This window comes from Herpailurus yagouaroundi, unplaced genomic scaffold (assembly GCF_014898765.1).
Source record: "Herpailurus yagouaroundi ecotype Mexico unplaced genomic scaffold, PumYag 67641, whole genome shotgun sequence".
In the NCBI taxonomy this organism is placed as follows: Eukaryota; Metazoa; Chordata; class Mammalia; order Carnivora; family Felidae; genus Herpailurus; species Herpailurus yagouaroundi.
The window spans coordinates 3,813,907-3,839,507 of record NW_024420442.1 but is presented as its reverse complement, the minus strand read 5'-3'; the positions used below and the strand labels follow the sequence as shown (position 1 = coordinate 3,839,507).

General features: G+C 41.2%; 1 protein-coding gene across 1 annotated transcript in view; it reads left to right on the top strand.

Annotated features, from left to right (window-relative positions):
• Nucleotides 1-16,524, top strand: part of LAMP2 (lysosomal associated membrane protein 2) — a 35,405-nt gene extending 18,881 nt beyond the window's left edge. Inside the window, exons 7-11 of the mRNA XM_040467980.1 lie at nucleotides 42-56; nucleotides 1,093-1,215; nucleotides 3,636-3,699; nucleotides 4,453-4,617; nucleotides 15,058-16,524. Of these exons, the coding sequence (XP_040323914.1) occupies nucleotides 42-56; nucleotides 1,093-1,215; nucleotides 3,636-3,699; nucleotides 4,453-4,617; nucleotides 15,058-15,197 (507 nt within the window). The 3' untranslated portion in view covers nucleotides 15,198-16,524. The remainder of the gene's footprint in view (nucleotides 1-41; nucleotides 57-1,092; nucleotides 1,216-3,635; nucleotides 3,700-4,452; nucleotides 4,618-15,057) is intronic.
• Nucleotides 16,525-25,601: the final 9,077 nt, after the last annotated feature.

Here is a 25,601-nt window from a genome sequence, read left to right as displayed (position 1 = left end):
ATGGTACTTGTCTCCTGGCTACCATGGGGCTGCAGCTGAACATTACTCACGAGAAGGTTAGTTGTCTATTTTTCTTGCTACGTTCTTCTCGTATTTCCTTTCAAATACGGTATATCCTACGTCTGACCCAAGAGTCCTGTTACTAGACTGATTCTGTCTTAATATATGTACTACCGAAGCGAGCACTAGACTGATTCTGGTTTTCGTTTTAAAGTTTATTTATTTGTTTTGAGACAGAGAGGGGGTGAGAGTGTGAAGAGGGGAGGGGCGGAGAGAGAGGGAGAGAGAGAGAGAATCCTAAGCAGGCTCCGTGTTGTCAGCACAGAGCCCATTGCAGGGCTCGATCTCACAAACTGTGAGATCATTACCTGAGCTGAAAGCAAGAGTCTTACTGAGCCACCCGGGCGCCCCTAGACCGATTCTGTTTTAAACAGAGATTTGATGTTGACTTGTTGAGGTTTGATTAGTTTGGAGTTACACAAAGAGTTAATGTCACTGTCAGGGCCTTGTCTTGGCCAGCAGGAAACCTAGCTGTATCCAGGACTCTTTGGGGTTTGGATTGTATTTACCATCAGCAGATCGGAGTACAAATAGTTGATCTTTATTTCAGTCCGTTTAAAATATGAATTCTTCGCATTTGTATCTGAAGCGCAGTGTAGGTTGATGATGCCAGGAACGGCGCAGCTGTGTCTCCAGCTCTTTGATGACTCAGGTCGGAGAGATGCACTCCTCTAGCTGCAGTGCTCCGCTGAGGCTACAGAGGGCGTGCCGGCGCCCAAGCCCGTTCCCAGAGTCTGGCGACTTAAACAAGCTAGACAGATGGCCCTTGTGCTCCATAAAAATGTGTCTTGTCATTTGGCTCATTGCTGAGGAAGCTTCCCTCTTGTTTTTCTCTCTTTTTTTTTCCTTAAAGTTGTCTGAGTCCTAGCTTGAGAGCCCGTGCCAACTTTGTTTGAAAGTAAGACACCATGAACCTAGGTATCCAGGCAAAAGCAATTTCTGTTCTCCACCGACGTGGCAGATTAGAGTATAAGGTTTTGCCATGGACTCGTATGGTTAATGTGTACTTTTCTCCCTCTCCTTCCACGACAGGTTGCTTCGATTATTAACATCAACCCCAACACAACCGACTTCACCGGTAACTGCCATCCTCAGAGCGCTCTGCTTAGGCTGAACAGCAGCAACATCAAATTTCTTGACTTTGTCTTTGCCGTGGTGAGTAACAGACTTTTCTAAGATTAGGTTCGTTTTCTTAGGAACACATCTGAAAGTCTAAACAGCTGTGTGTTTGGCGGGGGGTTGGCTATTTAGCTGTATTTTCCATTTCAGCACTACTTAATTATAAAGTGTAGTCCATTGATCAGCTTTCATCCCTGAGAGTCACCTCAGTGGTCCGTGGGCAGGACTCTTGTATTAATGTTCACCAAAAGTGACCGTTCTGCCGTCACACAGACTTTAGGATAGGAGCGAGAATTAACCCACCTCCCCCCCCGAGACTCTGTAATCCATCTCATATAGATATACTTAATCATAAAGTGTGCATGAATTTATATGTCATGTATTTTATAAAAGATAAAAAGTAGTTTCCATAATATTTTTCTCTATTACTGGTTACAAAATTCATGTTTGTCTGCTATAATATCTTAGTGCTTTTTGGAGGCTCTACTGTTTGTCACAGTACCAGCAATGATAATAGTTAACATTTATTGAGTACTTGCCATGTGCAAGGCTCTGGCTTAAGTACTTAACACGCATAAATTCATTAAATCAAGATAGTTTATAATGGCAGTGTTTGGGATTTTGTTCATGCTCAAATCCAGGGCTGAGCCCTGGGAACCTTCTGCGGAGCCTGCTTAAAATTCTCTTCCTCCCTCTCTCTCTTCCCTTCCCCCCACCAAATAACTAAACTTAAAGTGGGATGAGTGATAGACCAGAAGAAAATACAAAGCCTGTGGGAGTATAGAGGAGGCAGTGGTTCATTTTGGGTGGAGGAGAGTCAAGGTTTCACGGAAGAGATGACATTTGAGCTGGACCTTCAAGGATGGGTTAGATTTATACATATGGAGCTAAGGGGAGTAAGTGGAAAAGTACAGGTACTTTCTGGGTAAAGGAACACAGTCAAGACCAGCTAGGAGAATGAGGCATGTGGCATGTTTAATGAAAGATGGGTATGGAAAAGTAGTTGGGACAAACTGTGAGGAGCCTTGAATGCCAAGCTGAGATGTAGCCTAAGTCAAGGAGAGAGATAGCCTCTTTTATGCTTCCTCCTGACATTTCTCTGCGTCTCTCCCTTCCATTTTCCTTCCCCATCTGTCACCTTCCTTCCTGGCCCTGATTCCAGCTTGCATGACCTCTTACCTGGATTGTTGAAACAGCCTCCTAACTAGTCCTTCCTCTTCCTCTCCTCCCTCAGCGTTCTTCTGCATCAGTGTAACCTTCCTGCAGCACAGCTCTTCCCCAGAAACCTGCAGTGGTTCTGTTTTACCAACAAGATAACCTCTAAATTCCACGGCAGTGTATTTCCAGTGTCTCCCCCGGCACCCTCCGCCCTCACCATGCAACGTAACTTGCATGTCCGGCTTTGTTTCCTTCTCTCCCTTCTCATGAATCCCACGCTCCCCTCACCCTGTGCCCTGTGCACTTTCAGTGAGGTAGGAGAGCATAGTAGTAATCAGTACATAGGCTCTGCAGCCAGACTTCCTGGGTTCAAACCCCACCTCACTGACTACCAACCATATAGCCTTGGGGAAAATCACTTTAACATCTCCCTACTTCGATCACCCCATCCCAGACCGGGGCATTATAATTATTTGATGTGAAGTTTTAAGAACATTGCTTGGTACTGAGTACGTTTCAAATGCTAGCGTACTTGTGACGATGCCTATTTTCTGGTTACCTTAGCTCATGCTGTTGCCTTCTCGAATACCCTTTCCTGCTTGTTTCCTGATTAAGTCCTACTTAGTCCAAATGGCCTATCCCTAAGCTTGTATCACTTTGCTTCTTTCCTACTTGGATGTCATCTGTCTCCTTTTAATTTTTATAACTTGTCGCTGTCTTTTTTTTTTTTTTTGCAATATGGTTATTTCTTTATGTATTTATCTTATCTTTCCTGGCAGATTGCAAACATGGTGGGGGTGGGATCTGAGTCTGGTTCACGTGGCCGGCTCCCTGGAGCACTTAGATAATGTTGCCTTGTACATGCTAAGCATTAAAATAATTAGAATGACTGGCTGATCAGATGAGTGCTTCACAAAGATAATAGCAGCGAAGGAAAGATCCCAGCTGGAGAGGCTGAAAAGGCGGGGAGGGAGCCCAGTTAAGAAGAGACTGTTGAGATGCTGGCTAGAGGAGGCGAGGGCTCAGCAAGTGACACGACGAATAAAATGAGGGGCTGAACTGTTGAGTGTCGAAGAGCCGTGTGACTACACCTTTGGTCCAAAAATGGGAACAAAATGCAGAGGAAAAAAAGATTCTGTCACGTTTTACTTCGTTGCAGTTTATTCTCTTGGCCCGGGGTCTAATCTGTGGCTTTATTTTCTGGATAATAGTATTAGATTGCTTTTTGTGTGTAGATATTAACTGTACCTGTGGACAGTTGCGATGTGTTGATTAACTCGAAGCTCTTTTCCTAACAGAAAAATGAAAACCGATTCTATCTGAAGGAAGTGAATATGAGCATGTATTTGGTAAATGGCTCTGGTAAGCAAAGCATTGGCCTCGGGGAGAAGAGTGGGCTGGGTTTCACTGAAGAAATAGAAACCATAGCTGTCTTGTTACCAAATAGTACCTTATTTAATGTAACAGAAGACTCTGTGTGGAAATTGTACCTCGACCACACATGAAAATCAGTAACTTAAGTCTCCCTTATTTTCAAAGTGTGGTGGCTAATAGTCAAGGATGTGACTGATTGTTTTGACCATAGAAACCTCTATAGAAAGATAGGAAACCTAGTGGTCATAAGAATGGCTTTTTGTGGGTAGACCCTGTACCCCAAGCTTCCATACTTCCCTGGAAAATTCTGAGGACTGTGCCATTTCTTAGGTCGACAGGATGAGATGTTACTAACAGGGGCGCCTGGCTGGCTCAGTCGGTAGAGCATACGATTCTTGATTTCAGGGTCGTGAGTTCATGCCACACATTGGGCGTAGAGCCTACTTTATTTATTTATTTATTTTTAAAAAAAATTTTTTTTTCAACGTTTATTTATTTTTGGGACAGAGAGAGACAGAGCATGAACGGGGGAGGGGCAGAGAGAGAGGGAGACACAGAATCGGAAACAGGCTCCAGGCTCTGAGCCATCAGCCCAGAGCCCGACGCGGGGCTCGAACTCACGGACCGCGAGATCGTGACCTGGCTGAAGTCGGACGCTTAACCGACTGCGCCACCCAGGCGCCCCATGGGCGTAGAGCCTACTTTAAAAAGAAGTTACTAACATGTCTGTTTTCCTTAAAGTTTTCAGCATCGCAAATAACAATCTGAGCTACTGGGATGCGCCCCTGGGAAGTTCTTATATGTGCAACAAAGAGCAGACTGTTTCAGTGTCTGGAGCATTTCAGATAAATACCTTTGATCTAAGGGTTCAGCCTTTCAACGTGATGGAAGGAAAGTATTCTACAGGTAAGAGTTGAGCAAGTTCTGTTGATAATTTATGTTCTCATGTTGACTGATAGGTGGCTTTTCCTTTGACTCATGGGCATCGAAGCATTGAAATACAGAAATATGAATTCATCTCTTGTGACTCTGTTGGAGAGTTCGCATAGCCTTGAGCAAGTTGTGTGAACTGTATTTGGCTCATCGGTTTGCTCAAACTAGATTTTTTTGTGTGGATCTGAGAACCATTTGCACCCAAGTTCTTAAGGCTAAAAACTGATGGAAGCTTTCAGTGAGCTTAAGTGAGCTTAAGGTACAGAAACTCCTAGGTTTTAGTTTGTGAGAAGGATGGCAGCTTTGAGCATCTTGGATCTGTTTTTGGGGGGCCATCTTCTCGTCGGAAATATTTTCATACGCGAATAAAAGCAGTTGGGTCTTATTTTGTTAAGACAAAAGATTATGATTAGCAAAGCCTCAAATACCATGAGCAGTGTTTTGGTCAGCCAAAATGACTTGGAGAGTTTTTAAAAGCATGTGCCAGTGTGAATGAGGTTTTTTTTGAAGATCTACTCAGGGCTAATGGTGGTATTTATCAGATTTTTTAATGAAACCTTTGTGGAGGGCTCAGTTCAGTGCGTTGATATGAATATGAAAGATGCATTTGGCATTACAAGATTAACAGTTGCACACAGGGAAAAAAAGTACATAAAATTTCTTAATTGACTTGTCCTTTTAGACTGATTACCTAAAATTGGGGGTTTGTGGATCACAGCTCTGCTGAGCAGAGCCATTCAAACCGTCTGCATCCTTTTTAACAATTAATTCTCTGGTTTAGAAGGAAATGTGGAAGCTGTGTTTAAAAGCAAACGTGCCATGAGCCCCTGAACTGCTTTTGCAGTGGTGCTGAATCCCCCTGCCTGACCTGGTTAGGCTAGGGTAAGTGGGGGGCCTTTATCCCACCATTCTCGTGACCGGAGAGGTCAATCACACTTAGAAATTGTTTTGAAGCCTTCCTTTTCCCTTGTCAGTTTTGCTTATGTACTACGATTATTTTGATCCTTTCATAGTTTTATTTTTGAGTCTTTATCTAGCTCCCCTACATTGTTACCCTAATTTTAGGCCCAGATTTGTGTTTAGAATTGAAAATCATTTTCAGTGTGATAGCAGCTCGGGTCTGCTTAGCTAGTCAGCTGTAATAGAGATAGACATGGGCTGCGTTCCTTCTCAGATCTGAAACTTTGGTTTTTTTGTATGTAGAGTTAAAAATGGTACCCAAAGGAATATACAGCATTTAATCCTGGTAATGGATGTGTAATGTACTCATGGAGCTAGGTTCTTGACCATGGGTACCCATAAATATGATATACTTGACTGTAGAGGAGGAGGAAATAGACTTGCAGTAAGGTAAAAGAGTGTTGATTGGATTGTACTGGATGGGACTACTCTCCAGAAATAGACAAGCTAGCCCGTGTGGGCTGCCAGCCCTGGGCAGGTTGATAAATGCAGTAAATACACACAAATTAGTAAGAGGTCCCGGTCTCTTGACTTCTGTAGCCATTAAAATCATACACTCTAGGTCAGGGATCTGCAAAGTGTATTTGTAAGGCACAGACAGTAAGTGTTTTTAAGTTTGGAGGCCATATGGGCTCTGTCACAACTATTCAGTTCTACTGTTGTAGCATGAAAACAGCCACAGGCAATAAACAAATGAGTGTGGCTGGGTTCCAATAGAACTTTATTTATGGATACTGAAATCTGAATTTCATATAATTCTCATGTGTCACAAAATTTCTTCTTCCTCTTTTTTTTTTTTAAATCATTTAAAAATGTCGAAAAGCCATATTTAGCTCTTGGGTCAGATTTGGCCTCCAGGCTATAGTTTGCTCTCTGCTCTAAAGGATTCCAGAGCCAGCACGGTTCTAATCCCATGATTAAACCTTTCTGATCTGTGCTCAATTTCCCAAAAGACTCTACCACTAAGAGGCTAATCTGGCCGTGTAGAAATGGGCTGGATTAGCTCTCTTCATTTCTGGTAAAGTAACATTCCTCTATTTTGGAAAGGACTTGAAATATGAAACACGTACACGTATGTATGTGCTTACTCAGAGATATAAAGGAGTATATATGTATTCATATACGTGAATACCTATATTCATACACACACGAAAGAAAAGACCAGTAAGTTTTAGGATTTTAATTCTAGGGCAATCCATAATTTTCTGTAGCTTTATCATTACAATATACCTGTCTTAGTTACTTAACGTTGATTTCGTAAGAGCATTTCTGACTTTTGAATCAACATCTTTTACTTTTGGACATTCATTTTTGATTATACTCATTATTTGTCACACACTTTTTCTCACCTACAGCCCAGGAGTGTTCGCTGGATGATGACACCATTCTAATACCAATTATAGTTGGTGCTGGTCTTTCAGGCTTGATTATCGTTATAGTGATTGCTTACCTAATTGGCAGAAGAAAAAGCTATGCCGGATATCAGACTCTGTAATACTGATCCATATGTGATCTCTGTTACAAAATAACAAAGCAAGTACAAGTTCCAACATGCAATACTGTTCAGTTTGAGGTATATTTTAGTTGCAGTTCTGATCTTAGAATGGGTGGTGTGGGGGATTTCGAACTTAAATAAATAGAACCCCCCCTCAAAACTATAAACTACACATTAATCACGTGATTTTGGGTCTTTCCCCCCACCCAGCCAAGGAATTTAAAACTTATTTCCACGGCAAAAAAGCGTGTGTGAAATCACCTGGGTTATTGGTTCTACTCTATTGTCTTGAATTAGTATTTCTGCATATTTGCTCTAGGTATTCTGGTGAGCAATCTACAGTTCAGGAAACAGATTTCAAAAAGAGATTTTTTTTTCCTACATGGAGTCAAAATTGACACAGTGCATCCTACAGTGGATTTGTACTTGCTCCTTTTGCATTTTTTTGTGATTTTGTTTGCAGGTTAACTTAGCTACCTTGGCATTGCTGCATATTTGACCTATGAGAGATATGCCAATAGATTTGAACAGGGTCTGGTATTATGTTCTTAGCGATGAATGCTTTTCTAATGCCTTTTGAATACATTTGTATTTAATGTGGCTGTAATGACAAAAGATACAAAAGCTGTATAAATTTTGGAATAGGTGTTAATCTTGTTTAATCCTTTTTTTTTTTTTTTAAAGAAAAAAAGTGGATTTCTTTCAATCTTTTAATGGCAAGACACAAGACTATTCCAACTGGGCATTTCAATCCATTTTCTAGGTGCTTTAGAGATAATTGCTAGGCAGTGCCAGTTTGGGGCGTTAGACCTTTGTACCTGTAAATTGGCCTCTACACGCAGTGCAGAAATCAATGTGGTTTCTCTTTAGCCTTGCAGTATGCTTCTCGGTGGTAGTATGCTCTTTCTTTTCTTGTGTTTTTTTTTCTCTTCTCCTTTCCTTTCCTTCTCTTTTTCTTAAAGAAGAAATGCCAGGATGTCCTAGAACCCAGACAAAGAAGTGCACTTACACTTAGAAAGTAACTCGCACCTAACCTAAAAGTCTTGGTCTTCTCTTAGTGCATTAAAAAGTTCTGCTTTCTTCCAGCTTGCATCGATTGCTACAGCATTTACTAATTTGACTTTCACATTTAAATGGTTCTGTGCTAATCAAAACTTAACGTTATTATTGTTCATTATGGTGGAATCATTACTAATTCATGTACTTTGTGTTCAGTTTTGTGCCCTGGAGAGATGCACCAATTGTCCACTTATCATGCACTGCCTAATGTTTATATGAGAAAGCAAAACATTTCAGCTTGATAGTTAACACATCAGGTAGTTTTCACTGCTCTAGGAGACCTCTTTTTGGTATTGGAATGGCTGAGCAAATATTTAAAAGTTTTTAATATGCAGCCATATATGGAAGGGAGGTTCCTGTGATTTTGGAGTGGGAGATTATGTGCCCCCACATTCACTAGAAAATGGGATACGTGGGTTCCAAACTATGACTGATGTTGAATTACTTTGGTAGTCTGGCTATATACACCACACACACACACACACACACACACACACACACACACACACACAGAGGCAACTGCATGTTAGCATGTGTATGTCTATAGGTATCTTTCGAGTTATGCTGGAGTGGCAAATACTTTCTCCCACTTAGATTTGCTCTCTGCTTAGAGTAGCCTGAAACTCTTACTGGCTCAGAATCAGATTCTTGGCCAGCCCCTCCCTTAAAGCTACATTGAGCTGCATTGCCAGCTTAAGGCACTTTTTAAAGACTAAATATAAATCTGATTTTTAAAAGTTATTTTTTACTTTAAATAGTGTTCTAGTGTAGGATTGTTAACCTTATATGAATAGATAATGCTTATAAGAAAATGGGCGTTAGATATTTCTCATGAGTCAAAATAAAGCAGCTTTTTATTTGAAAATAAAAACCGGAAGCACAAGTGGGTGGCGCTTGCTTAATGCTGTTGATGTTTCTAAAAGTTTTTACATTTAGATTATATACCTAATTCATATTAAAAATACCTCTAATTAGCACTGTTTTGTAGAAAATCTGACTTCATTGAATATTTTTGTATTTTACATGGGCCAGTTTATATCCTTTTACTTACACTATTACTTCCTATAGCCACATGTTCTTTGTACCTTTTGTAGTTTTGTTCTTTGTACTGGGTTTACACCTTGCTGGTCTCACATGCTATTTGGTTCTAGGTGCTTCTCATGTTTTAGCATTTGTATAAAGAAACTGGTCCATGTAAATACTTTTCATGTTTTTTTCTCATATGTTTAAACCACTAGTTGATGTATGGTGTTTAGATATTTGCCTGTCCAATTTGCTCAACATACTGCTTCTAAAACAAACAATAAAGATTCTTTTATTTCTTAAGGAAATTTGCTCACATTTTTTCCCGTTGGTTAAAGTAAAACTTTTGTATACTTTATGATGACGATTTCTTCCAAAAGGGAAAACTTTAGAAAAGCTTAGAAGTGGAACTAAGTTATTTCCAAAATATTCTGTGTATTACCATCTGGAAGAGTGGTCCCGTGCATCGGTCTGTACTGATGCTGGGCTGGCTACAGATTAAGAATCACCTGGGAAGCTTGTTAGAAAAATTCACATGCCAGCCTCAATTCCTAGAAGATTTCACTTAGCAGGTCTGGGTGTGCGTGTGTGTGCGTGTGTGTGTGTGTGCGCGCGTGTGCGCGCGTATGTGTGTGTAAGCGCTCCAGTAAGATCTGGCATGTAGCCAATTAGAGAACCAGTGATCTGGAATATTTATTTCATAGGAAGAGCTTTAGAGTATCTCCCTGTTCACTTTTCCTTTTTCCTTTATTTTTATTAAAAAGATTTTTAATGTTCATTTTTGAGAGAGACAGAGAGGGGCAGAGAGAGAGGGAGACCCAGAATCCGAAGCAGGCGTCAGGCTCTGAGCAGTCAGCACAGAGCCCGATGTGGGGCTCAGACTCATGAACTGTGAAATCATGACCTGAGCCGAAGTCGGATGCTTAACCGGCTGAGCCACCCAGGTGCCCCTCTTTGTTTACTTTTCTCAACTCCCTAAGTTGAGGCTGATATTTAATATCTATAGATAGTAGCTGTACATTGCAGCCATACAAACCCAGCTATTGATCTGAACCAAAATAAGATTGGGTGCAATCACTCTCTCAGATCACCCTAAAATACTTGAATCATCCAATTTTCACCTAGCTTCCCAGTCACCTAGCACACACAAAAACTTGGCAACCTGGCGTTGCCAACCTAACTTTCCTCTGGATTGCCCACTTCAGCCATGTGACTGCCAGTTAATTGTCACAACTTCCAGCTACTAGCTGCCATGTGACTTTGGCCAAGTTGCTTAACTTCTGGGGTCTCCACTTCTTCATCTGGGGGCTGAGGGCTTTAAAATCCTGTTACTCTTGATTTCTTTGAGTGATAGTTTCCATTTCAGTGAAAATTTTGAGTATTTTTAGAACAAATCTGAAAAGAAGCTACTAGATATAATCACGAGCATACTTTATATACAGCGTAAAATATACCATCTGAAGCTTCTTGCACTTTTCAGGAGGAATTCTTGTAAGAAAGACTCAGATATTTTTTTAAGATTTTAGCATTTCATCTTTGTTTCTTTAAGTAGATAATGTTAAATTATCTTGGGCTCCTCTTGCTCCCACCCATCTCTTTTATTCTGGTAACTAGCTTTCTGCATCAATAATTACCATATCTTGTTTTTGAAAACTAGTATAGACATGTTTGGGTAATACTGAGTAGCTTCAAGTATCTTCAGATTCATGTGATACACTTCAAACAGTTTGTAGATCTAAAAGGTATATAATTAGGTGTCACATAAGACCATGATTCTTAGGGCACCTGGGTGGCTCTGTCAGTTAGGCCTCCGACTTCGGCTCAGGTCATGATCTCACGGTTCCTTTGGTGAGTTCAAGCCCTGCATAGGGCTCTCTGCGGAAAGTGTGGGGGCCCCTTCAGATCCACTATCCCCCTCTTTCCCTGCCCCTTCCCTGCTTGTGCACCTGTGCACTCTCTCTCAAAAATAAACATTAAAAATTTCTTTAAAAAATACGCTTCTTAATGCTGATTCTTCCAAAGAGAAATTTTGAGACAGTTGGTTTTTAAGATGAGTTTGTTTTATATTTTGTCACAAATGTATATCTCAGCTTTCTGACTGAAAACTGTACACTGAAAATAGTTTTTGAAAAATTTCTGAGCTAACGGAAAAGTGAGGATTAATAGAATTTTTAGTCTATATGAAACTTTTCATTGAAATTTCAGCGGCTGTGAAACCTTTTTATCTTTAAAAATCTTCAGTGCTTCTGTAATTAATTATTGAACTCTTCCACAAATACACTCTTTGTTTCTCCAGAAATATTTTCAGTATGGGTCTCAAGTCTACATTTTGCAAATATATCAGGTCAAAATGACCTGAGAGATTTTTTTTCCTTCAGGATGTGATCCTGTTAAAATTACTGTTTTCCAAAATTTCTTTCCATCACCTAAAGAATTTTTAAAGGCTGAATTCGTAAAATCAATAGTTATTATAAATTAATACTTCACATACTAATTGAGAGCATTTTAAGTAAGTGACAGCATCTAGAAAGGTCTTTGTATTAGTGGAATTGCCTTTTTGATCTACTCTGGGAATATTTGTCTTACATGAAAGCCTTATTGGCAGTATTTATGAAAGTCGTTTCAATACTAGGTCAAATACCCAATTTGGGAAAGAGAAGACTGTGAATCCGTTGCCAGAATAAGAAATTAATCTGCTAATGAATTTTTTAAAAACCAAGTTATATTACATCCAAGGCATAATACTTTATGGTTCATGTCACCTCATAGTTTATATGCTGGGTGGTAATTTGGGAAATTGAAGGGGAGGAGTCAGCTCACCGGGTGCTCCTGCCCATATACTCACAAGTCACATCTGGCAATCTCAGCTATCTGGATCTCTAACAGAACCAAGAAGCAAGTAAAAAAGATCATTGAGCTGGCAGCCAAAGCCGATATCATAAAGTCCATAAACTCCAGGATTGCATCCTGTTCCCAGTTATTGCTCCAGAGGCTAGCAAAAGCCTGGCCCATTTCTTAAATGTAGGCACAATCAGAATTGCCTTGTAGCCTGTCCATTCTTATTTCGACACAGTTCTAACGAGCTTAATTATCTGATTTCTCAAACCCTGGTAGATTGCAAGCTAGGGCAGTAAGAGGCAAGGAAATGGAAAGTAGAAGTGATGGTTCAACATCCCAGCTGCCTTCCTCTGCAGGTGTCCCTCCATCTGTACCATTGCTTCCTCCTCTCCACTCTCAGTAGCTTTTCTTTTCCTGCTCGGTGCTTCCAGGATCCCATTTCACCTGCCTCCTAGGCGACTTTGTACCATTGTCTTCAGTCAGTTGTTTGTTTTGTTGTTGTTTGTTTGTTTTAACTTTTAAAAAAAAATTTTTTTTTAACGTTTATTTATTTTTGAGACAGAGAGAGACACAGCGTGAACGGGGGAGGGGCAGAGAGAGAGGGAGACACAGAATCGGAAGCAGGCTCCAGGCTCTGAGCCGTCAGCCCAGAGCCCAACGCGGGGCTCGAACTCGCGGACCGCGAGATCGTGACCTGAGCTGAAGTCGGGCACTTAACCAACTGAGCCACCCAGGCGCCCCTGTTTTAACTTTTTTTTAATGTTTATTTATTCTTGAGGGAGAATGAGAGACACAGAGTGTGAGTGGAGGAGGGGCAGAGAGCGAGGGAGACACAGAATCCAAATCAGGCTCCAGGCTCCGAGCTGTCGGCACAGAGCCCGACCCAGGGCTCAAACCCACGAACCATGAGATCATGACCTGAGCTGAAGTTGGACACTTAACCCACTGGACCACCTAGGCGCCCCGTCTTCAGTCAATTGTTAATGGCTCTTTCCCTTGGTCTACAGACTGTATTTAAGTCTCTTCCACCCTAAAACTAGCCTTTGTTCTTCTAACTACCTACTTCCTTGTCCTCTCTTCTTCTAAACTTGTCAGAACGACTACTGAATGTTCCCCATCCCAAGTCATTGATCTCCCAACCGATCACTTTCCTTTTGCTCCTAAACCTATAGCAATTGGACTCACAGCCAACATCTTCCATATTGCTAGAGATCCAGTAGGTTCTCTAATATTTTTCACTATTCTTCCATGCTGATTGAAGCTGTTTCCTTCCTTGGCTTCTGTGGCACCACTTTCTACATGCCTTTTCTATTTCTTTTCCTTGCTCCTTTATTCCTCAAATATTAGTGTTCCCAAGGGTTTTGTCTCTGGTCCTTTTTAAATTCTGTTTGCCCTTGCTGAGACATAAATGTGTCCCTGGTTTTTATTGTCACTTAGGTTCATCAACCACTCGGTTGGGACACAGGCAGGCATCTTAAACCCAGAAGATCCAAAACTGACCATCTCCCTCTTCCACATATTTCTCTCCACCCTGCCCACACTCACAAAAATAAAATAGATAAATTAAAAAAACCCAGGCCACACACATAAAAATAACTACAAACAAATCTGAATGCACAGATTCTCCCTCCTGTATTCCCTATCATGATGAACAGCACCGGTATCTACATAATCACTCAGGTGTGGAATTGAAAGCCATTTTATTACCTCCTACCACACCCCCAATATCTGTGTGGTCAATTCTGCCTTCTCGATGGATCGCTAGTCTGTCCCTTTCTGTATCTGTGCTTCGTTAACCCGGTTGGGGACCATATTATTGGTCTTCTGGCCTCCAGCAATAGAGACGCCTCCTCACTTCCAGTCCTGCAGCTGCCGTAACTTCCAAAACAATATCCTGGTTAAAATCTTACTACACTGTTTTTTTCCCCCATCAGTATGAGGCCAGGCTACCTAGAGCATACAATGCCTTTGTGAGCTGGTCCTGGAGTCCTTTTTCTGCTGCTTTTCCAGCCAAGAGTACCTCTTGATCCATCCTAGCTATGCCGACCTGCTTGCATTTCCCCTGAAATGCCATGTTTTCTTGCCCTCCATATTTTGGTCTGTGCTGTTTCATATACTTGGAATGCCCTTCCCGCATTATCTGCATGGTTAATTCCTACTCATAAATTTTTTTTTTGGAGAGGGAGGAGAGGGGCAGAGGGAGAAGCAGGGGGAGAATCCCCAGTAGGCTCTGTGCTCTCAGCACAGAGCCCAACACGGGGCTCGATCTCACGAAGCACAAGATCATGACCTGAGCTGAGATCAAGAGTCTGACGCTCAGCTGACTGAGCCACGCAGGCGCCCCGGTTCCTGCTCATTCCTCAGTCACCAGTGTCACCCCTTTCAAAGTATGCCTTGTGTAACAAGGCCGAGTTGAGTGTGCCTCTGAAACACTTCCATGGCCCTTTGTGGGCTGCCGCCCCATCACAGCACATTTTGAGATCCTAACCCCTGCTTTTCTTGTCTGACTCACACCAGAGGCAGGCAGCTATGCTATCAGGGTCAGCTTCTCCTTTCTGCTCAATGACCTCAGGTTGCTACGTGTTGAGTTCATATGTCTGCTTTGTATGGCTGTTCAGTTGGCTCCTTGCATTAATGCTTCACAATCTGCAGTGTTCTGGGCACTCTGCTGCTTCTACATTATAACAGTTGGCCTCTGAAAGCTCACAGCCTGGTCATCAAGGAAAGATTCATTCTGTGTATCATTATCTTCCGTTTAAGAAACCTGGGAAGTGTATGTGATCAGTTTATGTACCTTTCATCCAAAATGACTGCATTTGCAGGGGGGCGGGGGAGGTCCTTAAAAGTGTACGATTTGGTTATTTGGAAAATTGCTTTGGTGGAACATCTCATTTGCCGATAAGGAGTGCCAGTGACTTGTTCCCTTGGCATCAGAGACAAATACGCGTGTCAGGAAGTGCTGTCATTTTAACCTAACATTTGCAGATTTGAAATTTTGTCACTGTTTCTGTTCTCAATTGTCCTTTCTCCATGTCTAGCTCAAGACTGCAGTGCAGATGACGACAACTTCCTTGTGCCCATAGCGGTGGGAGCAGCATTGGCAGGAGTACTTATTCTAGTGTTGCTGGCTTACTTTATTGGTCTCAAGCGCCATCACGCTGGATATGAGCAATTCTAGAACCTGTAGTTTGATTGATTATATAAAAATACATGCACATAAGATTTTTTTGCCTTTCAATTTTGAAACACGTTGCTCTCTTAAGACTGAAGTGTTGAAACTTTTGAAATCAGTCCCAGCATTTAGAGATAAGTCTTTATGAATAAAAACTATTCTCTTTTATCAGCTTAAAATTAAATACTGTATTTACTGGTCCTGAAGACAAACTGGTTAAAAACATTGGTGTGTGGTGTGTTAAGGTCTACCCTTTTAGAAGCCTTGGCCAAATTTTGATCCTAACCTCAGATGCCTTAAACTTATTAACCTGGCCATTATAAGAATAAAATATGTAGCTGTCTCTTAATGGAATTAATAAATCCTGTTTCACTACCGGTGTTCTGTTTTAATATTAGAACTATCCTGATTTAAACTCATCACAGTACTTTTGCATATAGTTCATTCAATAAATATCGATGTGACATAAATGCCCATCAAATATGCTCAAACTTGGTTTTTAGTCGAATGTCCTCAGGACCATCAACATTTTTTAGGTTATGTGACTTGCTGTTTTCTTTGAGTTTGATTTAAGGATGAAGCCAGGATCTCAGGCTTGTGACTTTTCCCTGGGTGAAAAACAGACCCAAGAGACTACAACAGAACTTTAAACTGGCTTCAGAATTAAAGTTAAAAAAAAAAAAAAACCTGCTTCTTTTTCTGCAACATAGACTGAAAAGATTCAAGCGTATTTAACCACTTGCCTTGTTTTTCCTTGTGTTTTTCTTTTCTTTGGATGCCTGATTAGCATTGAAAGATAGAAATATTCTATGAACTAATTAGGACAGATTGTGTTGTGTTTCTCTACCTCATCTTGTTGATCTCTAGAGCATTAAAATCTATTTAGTGTTGTCATCAGACTGGTACTTATAAAATGTAAGCTAACAGCAATCTCAGAAGGGAGGCACTGAAGCATAGCAACTAGGCTCTTGCTTCTTCGAGAAGGCCCCCGTGGGGCAGAGCATAGATAGGGGGGTAGAGAGAAGCTGTTGGCATTAAAATGAGCTAGATAATCAGCCCCTATTGAAGCATACTGCTCATTATAAGTATAGCGTGCATATTGAATGTATAGACAAATGAGAAGGAAGTTTAACCAATGGACGGGAGAAGACATTCACACTGAAGTGATTATTTTATTAATTCATTCTGTGTATATATTGGCTTGTTCAGAATTTCTGTAACTCGCTGATGACAGTATCTTCGTACCCAGCCATCTGTGTCTGAAGGCTTTCAGTGAAATATAGTAAATCCTTACAATAAAAGCTATGGTCATTACTGAAATTCATGTACTCAGTACCTTTAGCAACTGGTTTCTGTTTTGTTTTGTCTTGTTTTTTTTTTTTTTAATTAATGACAAAAACACAAGAGGAATAAAAGGTAAAATTAGAGGAAAAAGTGCAAGGTATTAACCATAAATCACACCAAATATGCCATGTTAATCGCATTAGGTTTATACTGGAAAGGACCCTAAAGATTATTTACTCTAACCCTATAATTTTATTTTATTTTACTTTTAAAATTTTTTAATGTTTGTTTATTTTTGAGAGAGAGAGAGAGAGAGAGAGAGAGAGAGAGAGAGCATGAGTGGGGGAGGGGCAGAGAGTGAGGGAGACACAGAATCTGAAGCAGGCCCCAGGCTCTGAGCTGTCAGCACAGAGCCTGACACGGGGCTTGAACCACGAACCACAAGAGCATGACCTGAGCTGAAGTCCCAGGCTCCCCTCTAACCCTATAATTTTTTTTTTTTAATTTTTTTTTTCAACGTTTATTTATTTTTGGGACAGAGAGAGACAGAGCATGAACGGGGGAGGGGCAGAGAGAGAGGGAGACACAGAATCGGAAACAGGCTCCAGGCTCCGAGCCATCAGCCCAGAGCCTGACGCGGGGCTCGAACTCCCGGACCGCGAGATCGTGACCTGGCTGAAGTCGGACACTTAACCGACTGCGCCACCCAGGCGCCCCTAACCCTATAATTTTAAAGTTTTGTGTGTTTTTTTTTTTTTTTGAGAGCAAGAGAGAGCATGAGCAGGGGAGGGGCAGGGGCAGAGTGAGGGAGAGAGAGAATCCTAAGCAGGCCTCATGCTGTAGTGCAGAGCCCGATTTGGGGCTTGAACCATGAGATCATGACCTGAGTGGAAACCAGGAGTTGGACGCTAACCAACTGAGCCACCCAGGCGCCCCACCCTATAATTTTACAGAAAAGAGGGTGACTTCACTGAGGTTAAACCATTATTAGCATTTTGATCAAAATTGTCCCAAGGAAATCTAGTCACTCAATAGTAAAACTAGTTTAAACATAAAATTGTGACATGAGAATGGGGCACTTTGAGCTTCTCTACTAACTACTTTCAATAAATAACACATGATACCAACTTTAAGTACTTTTTGAAGGCACTGAGTATTGGCTTTTCCAATAAAAATATAGTGAACACTCTTATTTTGATCCCTACTTGCTGCTTCAAAACCTAAACCTTGGATGGGATCATAAACATGGGAGGAAAAGAGAAGGGAATGAATACTTGTTGACCATCCGATGTGTGTCAGATGCTTTAGAAATCCAATTGTATTTAATCCTCAAATACCTTAAAATACAGGTATTATTATCCCCCTTTTACTAAAATACAAGTATTATTATCCCCCTTTTACAGGTGAGGAAAAGTGAAGCCCAGTTTAAATAACTTGACCAAGATCCTTTAAATCCTTATTGAAGTAGTCGAGATTCGAACTCGGCTCTGTCTGAATCCACAGCTCAAAACCTACACCACACATTGCCTTCCTGGTGGTCCTGGAATGGACTGACATGTCTCAGGTTCTACTATTCTTCCAGGCCACTGTTCACTACCTGATACCTGTGTGAAAGAAACATTATGCTGCATTTTCTTGATCCAAAGTCCTTTTTAACTTAAATTGTATTACTCCTACAGAATTCTTACTTCTATTTTGATGATAGTTGTGGCAAGGGAGAAAGGGAGTGGGAAAACACACAGGTGGTGTGTTAAGTGCAGATGACAGCTCTTTTCCTGGTGCCATTAGACAAACAGAAAAATTTCCCGTGTTAGGCAAGTACAGTTCTTTTCTTGTTCATCCCTTAACTTCTGCTTTCTGTACTGAGGAATTAGATGTGATTTGAGAAGAAGTGAAAATGAGAGATATCGGAGGATCAGTTCCTTAGAGATATTTGGGTGAATATCAAGAAGATAAGGACGTGGGGGTAATGCTATTAAAGACTAATCTACATTCACTTTCGAAATGCTTGTTTCTTGTTGGCTCATTTCTGCTTAATTGCATTCCTTACTAATTTCCTTGCTCTCTGTCTGTTCTTTTCTAACAGCTGAAGAATGTTCTGCTGACTCTGACCTCAACTTTCTTATTCCTGTTGCAGTGGGTGTGGCCTTGGGCTTCCTTATAATTGTTGTCTTTATCTCTTATATGATTGGAAGAAGGAAAAGTCGTACTGGTTATCAGTCTGTGTAATCAATGAAATCTAGTGCTTTTTTTGCCATCAGAAGTTACATTTCCCTTGGCGAGGTGCCAGGAAATGCTGTGCAATTGATTGTTGAAGATATGCAGACTAACTTCAGTGAATTGCTAGCTAACTTGGGCATGAGTAGCACTTATTTAAGAAAAAATGTATTAGGACCATTCTTTTTTCTATTTTTTTCTTCCTTTGTTAAAATGTAATTGGAAGAAAAATTGTGGGTTAGAGTATGTTTTTTAGTAAATAATGATTTTAAGCCTCTGGATTCAATTATGAAAGCATTTCTACGGAAGAATAATTTTGTATGTTGCGGTTACTGGTATTTTGCTTACTTTGTTTGACGTTATTTGCAAAATCAAGGCTGTTTGAGAATTTAACTTGCTTCAGGATAATAAATTCAAGAACATAATGAATTCATTTTCATTGGTGGCAAGCATAAAATTTGGTTAAGACTTCTTTTCCTCACCTCCTAATCATGATTATTTAAATCTGTTTAGTATTTTTCTGTTAAAAAAGAAAGTAAGAAATGGCTTCAGAATATTGTGCTTAATAGCAAAAGTCTGGCTGTTTTCATCACTGTTAGTGGCTACCGTATTTTAATAAGGATGTCTTTTTTTTTTTTTTGCCTTCTGGAGTTTGGACTAGATTGATTATTTCAGACTTGACATTTATGCTGAAGGATGAATGAAAATCTTCAGCTTTAAAAAAAAGTGTTGATATAGGATGGCTTATGGTTTTTTAGGGTTATGATTTAGAATTTTTTTTTCCCTTGAGCCTTTACTTGTTCAGAAAGTTAATTCATCCTCAAAAAAAAACCAACCCAAAACTTATATACTTCGTGTGCCTCCTGCAGTCTCCCATTCCCTATACGAATAAGTTCCGATTGACGTTTTTAATGTATTGATTTCTCTATTCACTCAGCAGCAAGTGCTAACTCTAGAGGCTAGTGGGCCCTGAAGTGACATCGGTAAGAGGAATGCCTAGCCAAAGCTGGACTGGGATTATACTGTAAATTTGTTGATCTTGATATAAATTTGTTGATACTGATATAGACTTGTATCCCTGTAGGGACCTCCACTGACTCTGGCTTCTGGAGTAAGGTACTGGGAACCATTCATCCCAGGGCCTGCTTGATGGGCTAGGCTGGTGAATTGCCCTTTGATTTGGAAGCACAGTGTTGTATTCCTCCAGGGCCCAAATGGCTGCTTTGCATACCTGTTATTAGCCTAAGGCAGATGTTTATTTCATCAAGCGGTTTTATCTCTAACTAAAACCCAAAGTCTCCAAAGATCTGCCTTCACTTCAGAAATGTTCCATGGATTAAGAAAATGAAGCCTAAACCTTGAACAAAGTTAGTTTGTTATTAAATTTTGTTTAAAAGGAAGAAGCTTCATCCACATCTTTCTTTACTGTCTTATCTATATGTTCGTCTAGAAAGCATATGTTCCAATGTGGCCTAGAGTCAGCTTGCTCGATTACCTCTCCCTTAGAACTGTCTAGCTCTGACTTGCAGATTCCAGCTCTCCTCTGTTTGCTAAGGGTAGAAAGAAAGTTTTCTCTTAAAATGTTCTCCCGCGAAAACAATTGCTCATTTGTCATTTGGTCAAAATGATGGCAGCATAAAGAACAGTGGCTTCGTTTCAATAAATATTTTTGAGATGATTGTCTAGAAAGCCCGATTATTTAAATCAGCTTGTGACCTTGCTAATAAGTATGTGAACTGGAAATTGAGAGACATTCAAAATTTTGGCTTCATTTAAAAGTTTTCTACCTTCTGAGTAGATAATCAGCAAACGTGTTTAATTCTTGTTTGAGAATGAAGATTAAAATACAAAATATTAATGGAGGGTTCAAACAAAAACTGCTTCAATTCCAGTCAAAGACAGGAAGCCCCCAATCTATGAACTGAGTATTAGCTTTGCTCACTGGGGTCATTTTTATGTCAGTACAACAGCGGATCAGACAGTAGGTCTTTGAACTAGGGTATAAAGGATTGTTTTTCACCTAAGCTTCTTTGGAAGAACTGATGCTTGCTGCTGCCTAAAGTTTTGATTATATCAATTTAGTGAACTAATCAGTACCTGCAAAATAAAGCTTTCTTGTGGTAGTCCTGTTTAATCTGATATGTGTGATTCTTAGACCAGTGGATTAAAAGACAATAAAGATTATGCAATCCGTATCACTATGGATAACTTCATTTTGATTCCATGTGCTCAGCCTTAAGAGCTTGGATTGATTTGTATAATCTGAGTTCCTCAAATTTTAGTCTCTTGAATTGTCAGTAGGAATCGTATGATTTCATAGGTCCTGCAGATTAACCAAGTGCCATCAGGAAGAAGGCACCAGGAACCTTTAGTACAGACGCTTCAAAGATGGGGGCCTGTGTGGTCATGAAAATTCCAAGGAAACACTGAAAATAAAACACGGAAATCTAACAAATATAAAAGTTTCCAAATAAACATCCTTTCAGCCTATGTCTGCTTTTCCTTGATGCGCTGTACTCATTGTTGAAGTTCATGGCATTCTGAGCAGGGTAGACCTCGGGGATACGGCAGGGGCAGAGGAGGAGCTATCCAGTTTCTGAAAATTCCTTTACATTCCTTAACCTGGTCTACTCAAACGGTAGATCATTGGATTAAATGACAACACACCCCTTTTTTACAGAGGGTGCGTTTTGGATGGCAGACGGAATTGAACACTGGCTCTATAGCTCCTGAGTAATAGGGCTTCATTTTCGGATTATGAGATGTTTAGTGACTGTTAAGTAAAGAAAAAAAAAAAAACTTACTTGCATTTGTGGGACTGGGAAGGGGGTTCTCGGTACAGCCCATTTTTCTCGTCTCAGCTTCTTCACTGAGTATATTTCACAATTCTGCACCTCACTGGGCCTCTAAAAGAAGCACTTTAAGTTTACTGACAGCAAGAAGAGTGGTTCTATGTATGTTGCTGGGACAGCTACCATGTACCGGAAAGTCAACTTGGAAAAAGGAAAGGCAACGTTCGTCTTTATTAGCTCGGTGCGACTACTCTGAATGCCAGAACCGCCTCTAGAACTCTGAGGCAATGTTTTATTTGCTCTTGGCTTTTGCCCTCTGTGTGTATTTTAATGGCGGCGTGCCCTTGAGTCCCTTTGTTTCAAGAGGTCTCCAGAAGAAACAGGAGACGTCATGCAACACGGTGCATTTTTGGCAGGAAAACTCAGGCATGGGTTCATTGAGTTGTTGCAGAGCCGCGCACTTTGACACACATTATTTCATTCTCAGAGCAACCCGCTGAGGTTGTGCAGTAACGCTCCCGGTTTGCAGATGACCTGAGTAGGTTGGTTACTTAAGGGAAGTCACACAGGAAGTAAGTGACAACACCGACATTTGAGCTCAGCTCTGTCTGCCTTCAAGACCGCGCCCTTAACCCCTAGGCATTCTGGTTTCTAAGAAACCATAGATTAAAAAAAACAAAAAACAAGAAAACCGTGTGCCTTACATTAAATGCTTCCAGAAATCTGACTTCTGTACTCTTCTATCCTGTGTGTGGTCATTCTGTAGATGTTCTTCAGTATTCTTAAAATAACTTGAGTTTTGTCCAGCCCCCTTTGAGGGGCGGACAGATGCTGTGGCAGCGCGCCTTCTGAAAGATCAGAGCAAGGCCAGTTCGTGCTGTGCCTAATCAGTAACACTCAGCCCTGAATGTCGCTTTTTTCAGAGGAGCCCCATCTAGTTATTCTGATCACGTATCATTATCATTCTGCCCTCAAACTGTTCTGCACCGTGAATCATTTTGACTGTGCATTAGTGTGTTTAAGAGACTAAATGGAACTGTCTCTCCCCTCACTTTGCCTAAATTAATGCCATCCTTCCCCCCCCCCCCCGCGGCCCGGCCCCAGGCTTTAAGTGCAGTGTAGCCGTGACACCCAGCGGCCCTCGCTAGGTGGTTCTGAGCCCCGGTGTGCGGTTCCTACTCTCAGACCTGGAGCCTGTTTTGAAAAGATTTCAAGAAATGTGTAGCCGCGTACTTAAATCAGTGCCCCCCTTATCTTAGCTCGTCCGTTGCCCCTCTGTACCCACCCCACTCCAGCCAGATGGCCCGCCCGCTATTCCTCAAAGCCCCTAAGGGTGCTTGAGGCCCCTGCACCTGCTCTGCCTTAACCTGAAAAGATCTCCCCTTAGCTTTCCTCAGGGATCACCCTGTCATCCCACTCAGCTCTCCTTTCGAATGCCCCGCGGTCTGTGAAGCGCTCCCTGACCACCCTATTTAAAATGGCCCTCCCCACCCCACCCCCACTTTCCACTCCCCTTGCTCTGGTCCCCTTACTTCTCATCACCCATCCCACCACCTGACACCCTGCACATCGTACTTGCTAATCTGTTTCATGGATGTCTCCCGCTGGAAGGTAAACTTCACGAGTGCGGGGATTTTTGCTGTGGTTTACTATTCTGCCCCAGTCCCGAGAATGGTGCCTGACACATAGTTCACACTGAATAAATATTTCCTGAACATACGAGTGGTCGTCTTGCGTAAGCGCTAAACATTTATTAAGCACTTAATACTTGATTTCATCACATCTACGATGCCATCAGTTGTAAGGTAAATGCTGCCAGTTAAACTGGTTGTGAGAACCCCATGGGTTTCAGATATAAAAGTGAACAAACGTGGGGTGCCTGGGTGGCTCAGTAGGTTAAGTGTCTGACATTTGATCTCGGCTCAGGTCGTGATCCCAGGGTCACGGGATCAAGCCTCACGTCAGGCTCTGCATTGAGTGTGGAGCCTGCTTGGGATTCCCTCTGCCTCTCCCCCGCCCCTCTCAAAATAAAGAAATAAACATTAAAAAAAAAGAGAACAAATGTGCATCTGAAAATTGATGTGTGACAGGCACTGTGAAGAGTGCTACACCATTTACCTGTAGTCCATTGAGCACATCCGGGATTCAGACGCAGAGCCTTTCGGTACTCTGCCGTGACAGCCTCCCTGTAGTATGACAGGGTTCTTGTGTCGTTTTCAATTCCGGAAACAGAAGCCTATGTCTGGTTGCTATACGTTTCACTTTTAAAGCAGACAGCGTTTCGCATTCAGTTTCCTTTCTTTTAAATGCTTTATGGTATAGCATGGCAGGTGTGTGAGAACAGAACCCAAGTCCTGGCTCTTACCACACAGTGGCGGTACGACCTTGGGCAAGTTACCTAACCTCTAAGCCAAGGTTTGTCCACCTGTAAAATGGAGATGGTACTATTAGCCATCTAGTAGGGTTTTAAGGAAAACTAGATAACATGATGCCACCAAATACACTAGTAAGGCAATAAACATGGGTTTTTAATTTGTTTAAATTTTATTTATTTTTTAATTTTTTACTGTTTATTTTTGAGAGAGAGAGAGACACAGACCACGAGCAGGGGAGAGGCAGAGAGAGCAGGAGACACAGAATCTGAAGTAGATGCTAGGCTCTGAGCTGTCAGCACAGAACCTGACACAGGCCTCGAACTCATGAGCCGAAGTCGGACGCTCGACCGACTGAGCCACCCAGGCGCCCCAAACGTGGACTTTTTAAATGATATAGATGGAGATCTTCTTTCTAAAGATGATAGATGTCAAACAAAATATTTAGTTGGTAGATGTCGAATTTTTAGACAAGATCACAGACACAGGAAGTAGATTAGGACTGAGATAAAAACTCTGGGAACAGAAATTCACTCAAACTGGGTTTAAAAACAGAAGAATGAACTATGAGGTTATAGGGTAAGTCTCCCAAAATTCAAATGAAGGAAGTACATCTGGGATTGAAAGGAACAGAGAGTTAAATTACAAACCTTCACCTGAGAGAATATACAGGTGATGACTCCCTGGAAATTTAGAAAAAGATCGATGAGTGATAACTTGCATTGCATTTTTTTTTTTGAGAGAGAGAGAGAGAGAGCATGAGCAGGGGAGAGGAATATAGGGGGAGAGAGAGACAGAGAGAGAGACAGAGAGAGAGAGAGAGAGAGAGAGAGGATCTCAAGTAGGCTCCACACTCAATGCAGAACCCAACACAGGGCTTGATCCCACAACCCTGAGATCTTAATTAAGAATAGACCAACAGTTTTAACAGACAACAACTTGTGTGTGTGTTTGTGTGTGTGTTTGTGTGTGATGTTCTTTTCAGATCAGAGGGGAAAAAGTAGAACATTGTAGCTGAGGTACAAGGTTAATTACATTTAGACATCTCCCTCACAATAAGTACCAAAATAAATTCAAGATTGATTAAAGGCTTATATTTTGGGGGGAACCTGGGTGGCTCAGTCACGTTATGTGTCCAATTCTGGATCTCAGCTTGGGTCACGATCTCACGGTTTGTGAGTTTGAACCCCACTTCGGGCTCTGCACTGAGATCTCGGGGCCTGCTCAGGATTCTCTGCCCCTGCCCCACTCATGTGAGCACTCTCTTTCTCAAAATAAGTAAGCTAAAAAGAAATACATTTTTGAAAACTATAAAAGATATAGAATCAAATATAGATGGCTGTAGATCTTACGTCAAAATAAAGAAGACCTTCCTAAGAAAAAGAAGAAATACCAGTGGAAAAGATCTCAACATCTAAAAATTTAATACTTCTGATCATCAAAATGTCACCAGGCAGAAATTTAAAGACAACCCAGAAACAAGGAAAAATACTTGCAATCTTAAGTATAACAAAAGGTTAGGTTAATAGCCTTACTATCAAATACAGGGTAAGATGAATATTCCACAAGTGAACTTGAATAAGGACATGAATAGCTAAGTCATGATAGAAGAGTATAAATGAATAAGTAACTTGAAATACTGTTCCATCTTCCTAGTAAGCAAAGAAAGAAATTAAAACAAGTATTTTTTGGGGCGCCTGGGTGGCGCAGTCGGTTGAGCGTCCGACTTCAGCCAGGTCACGATC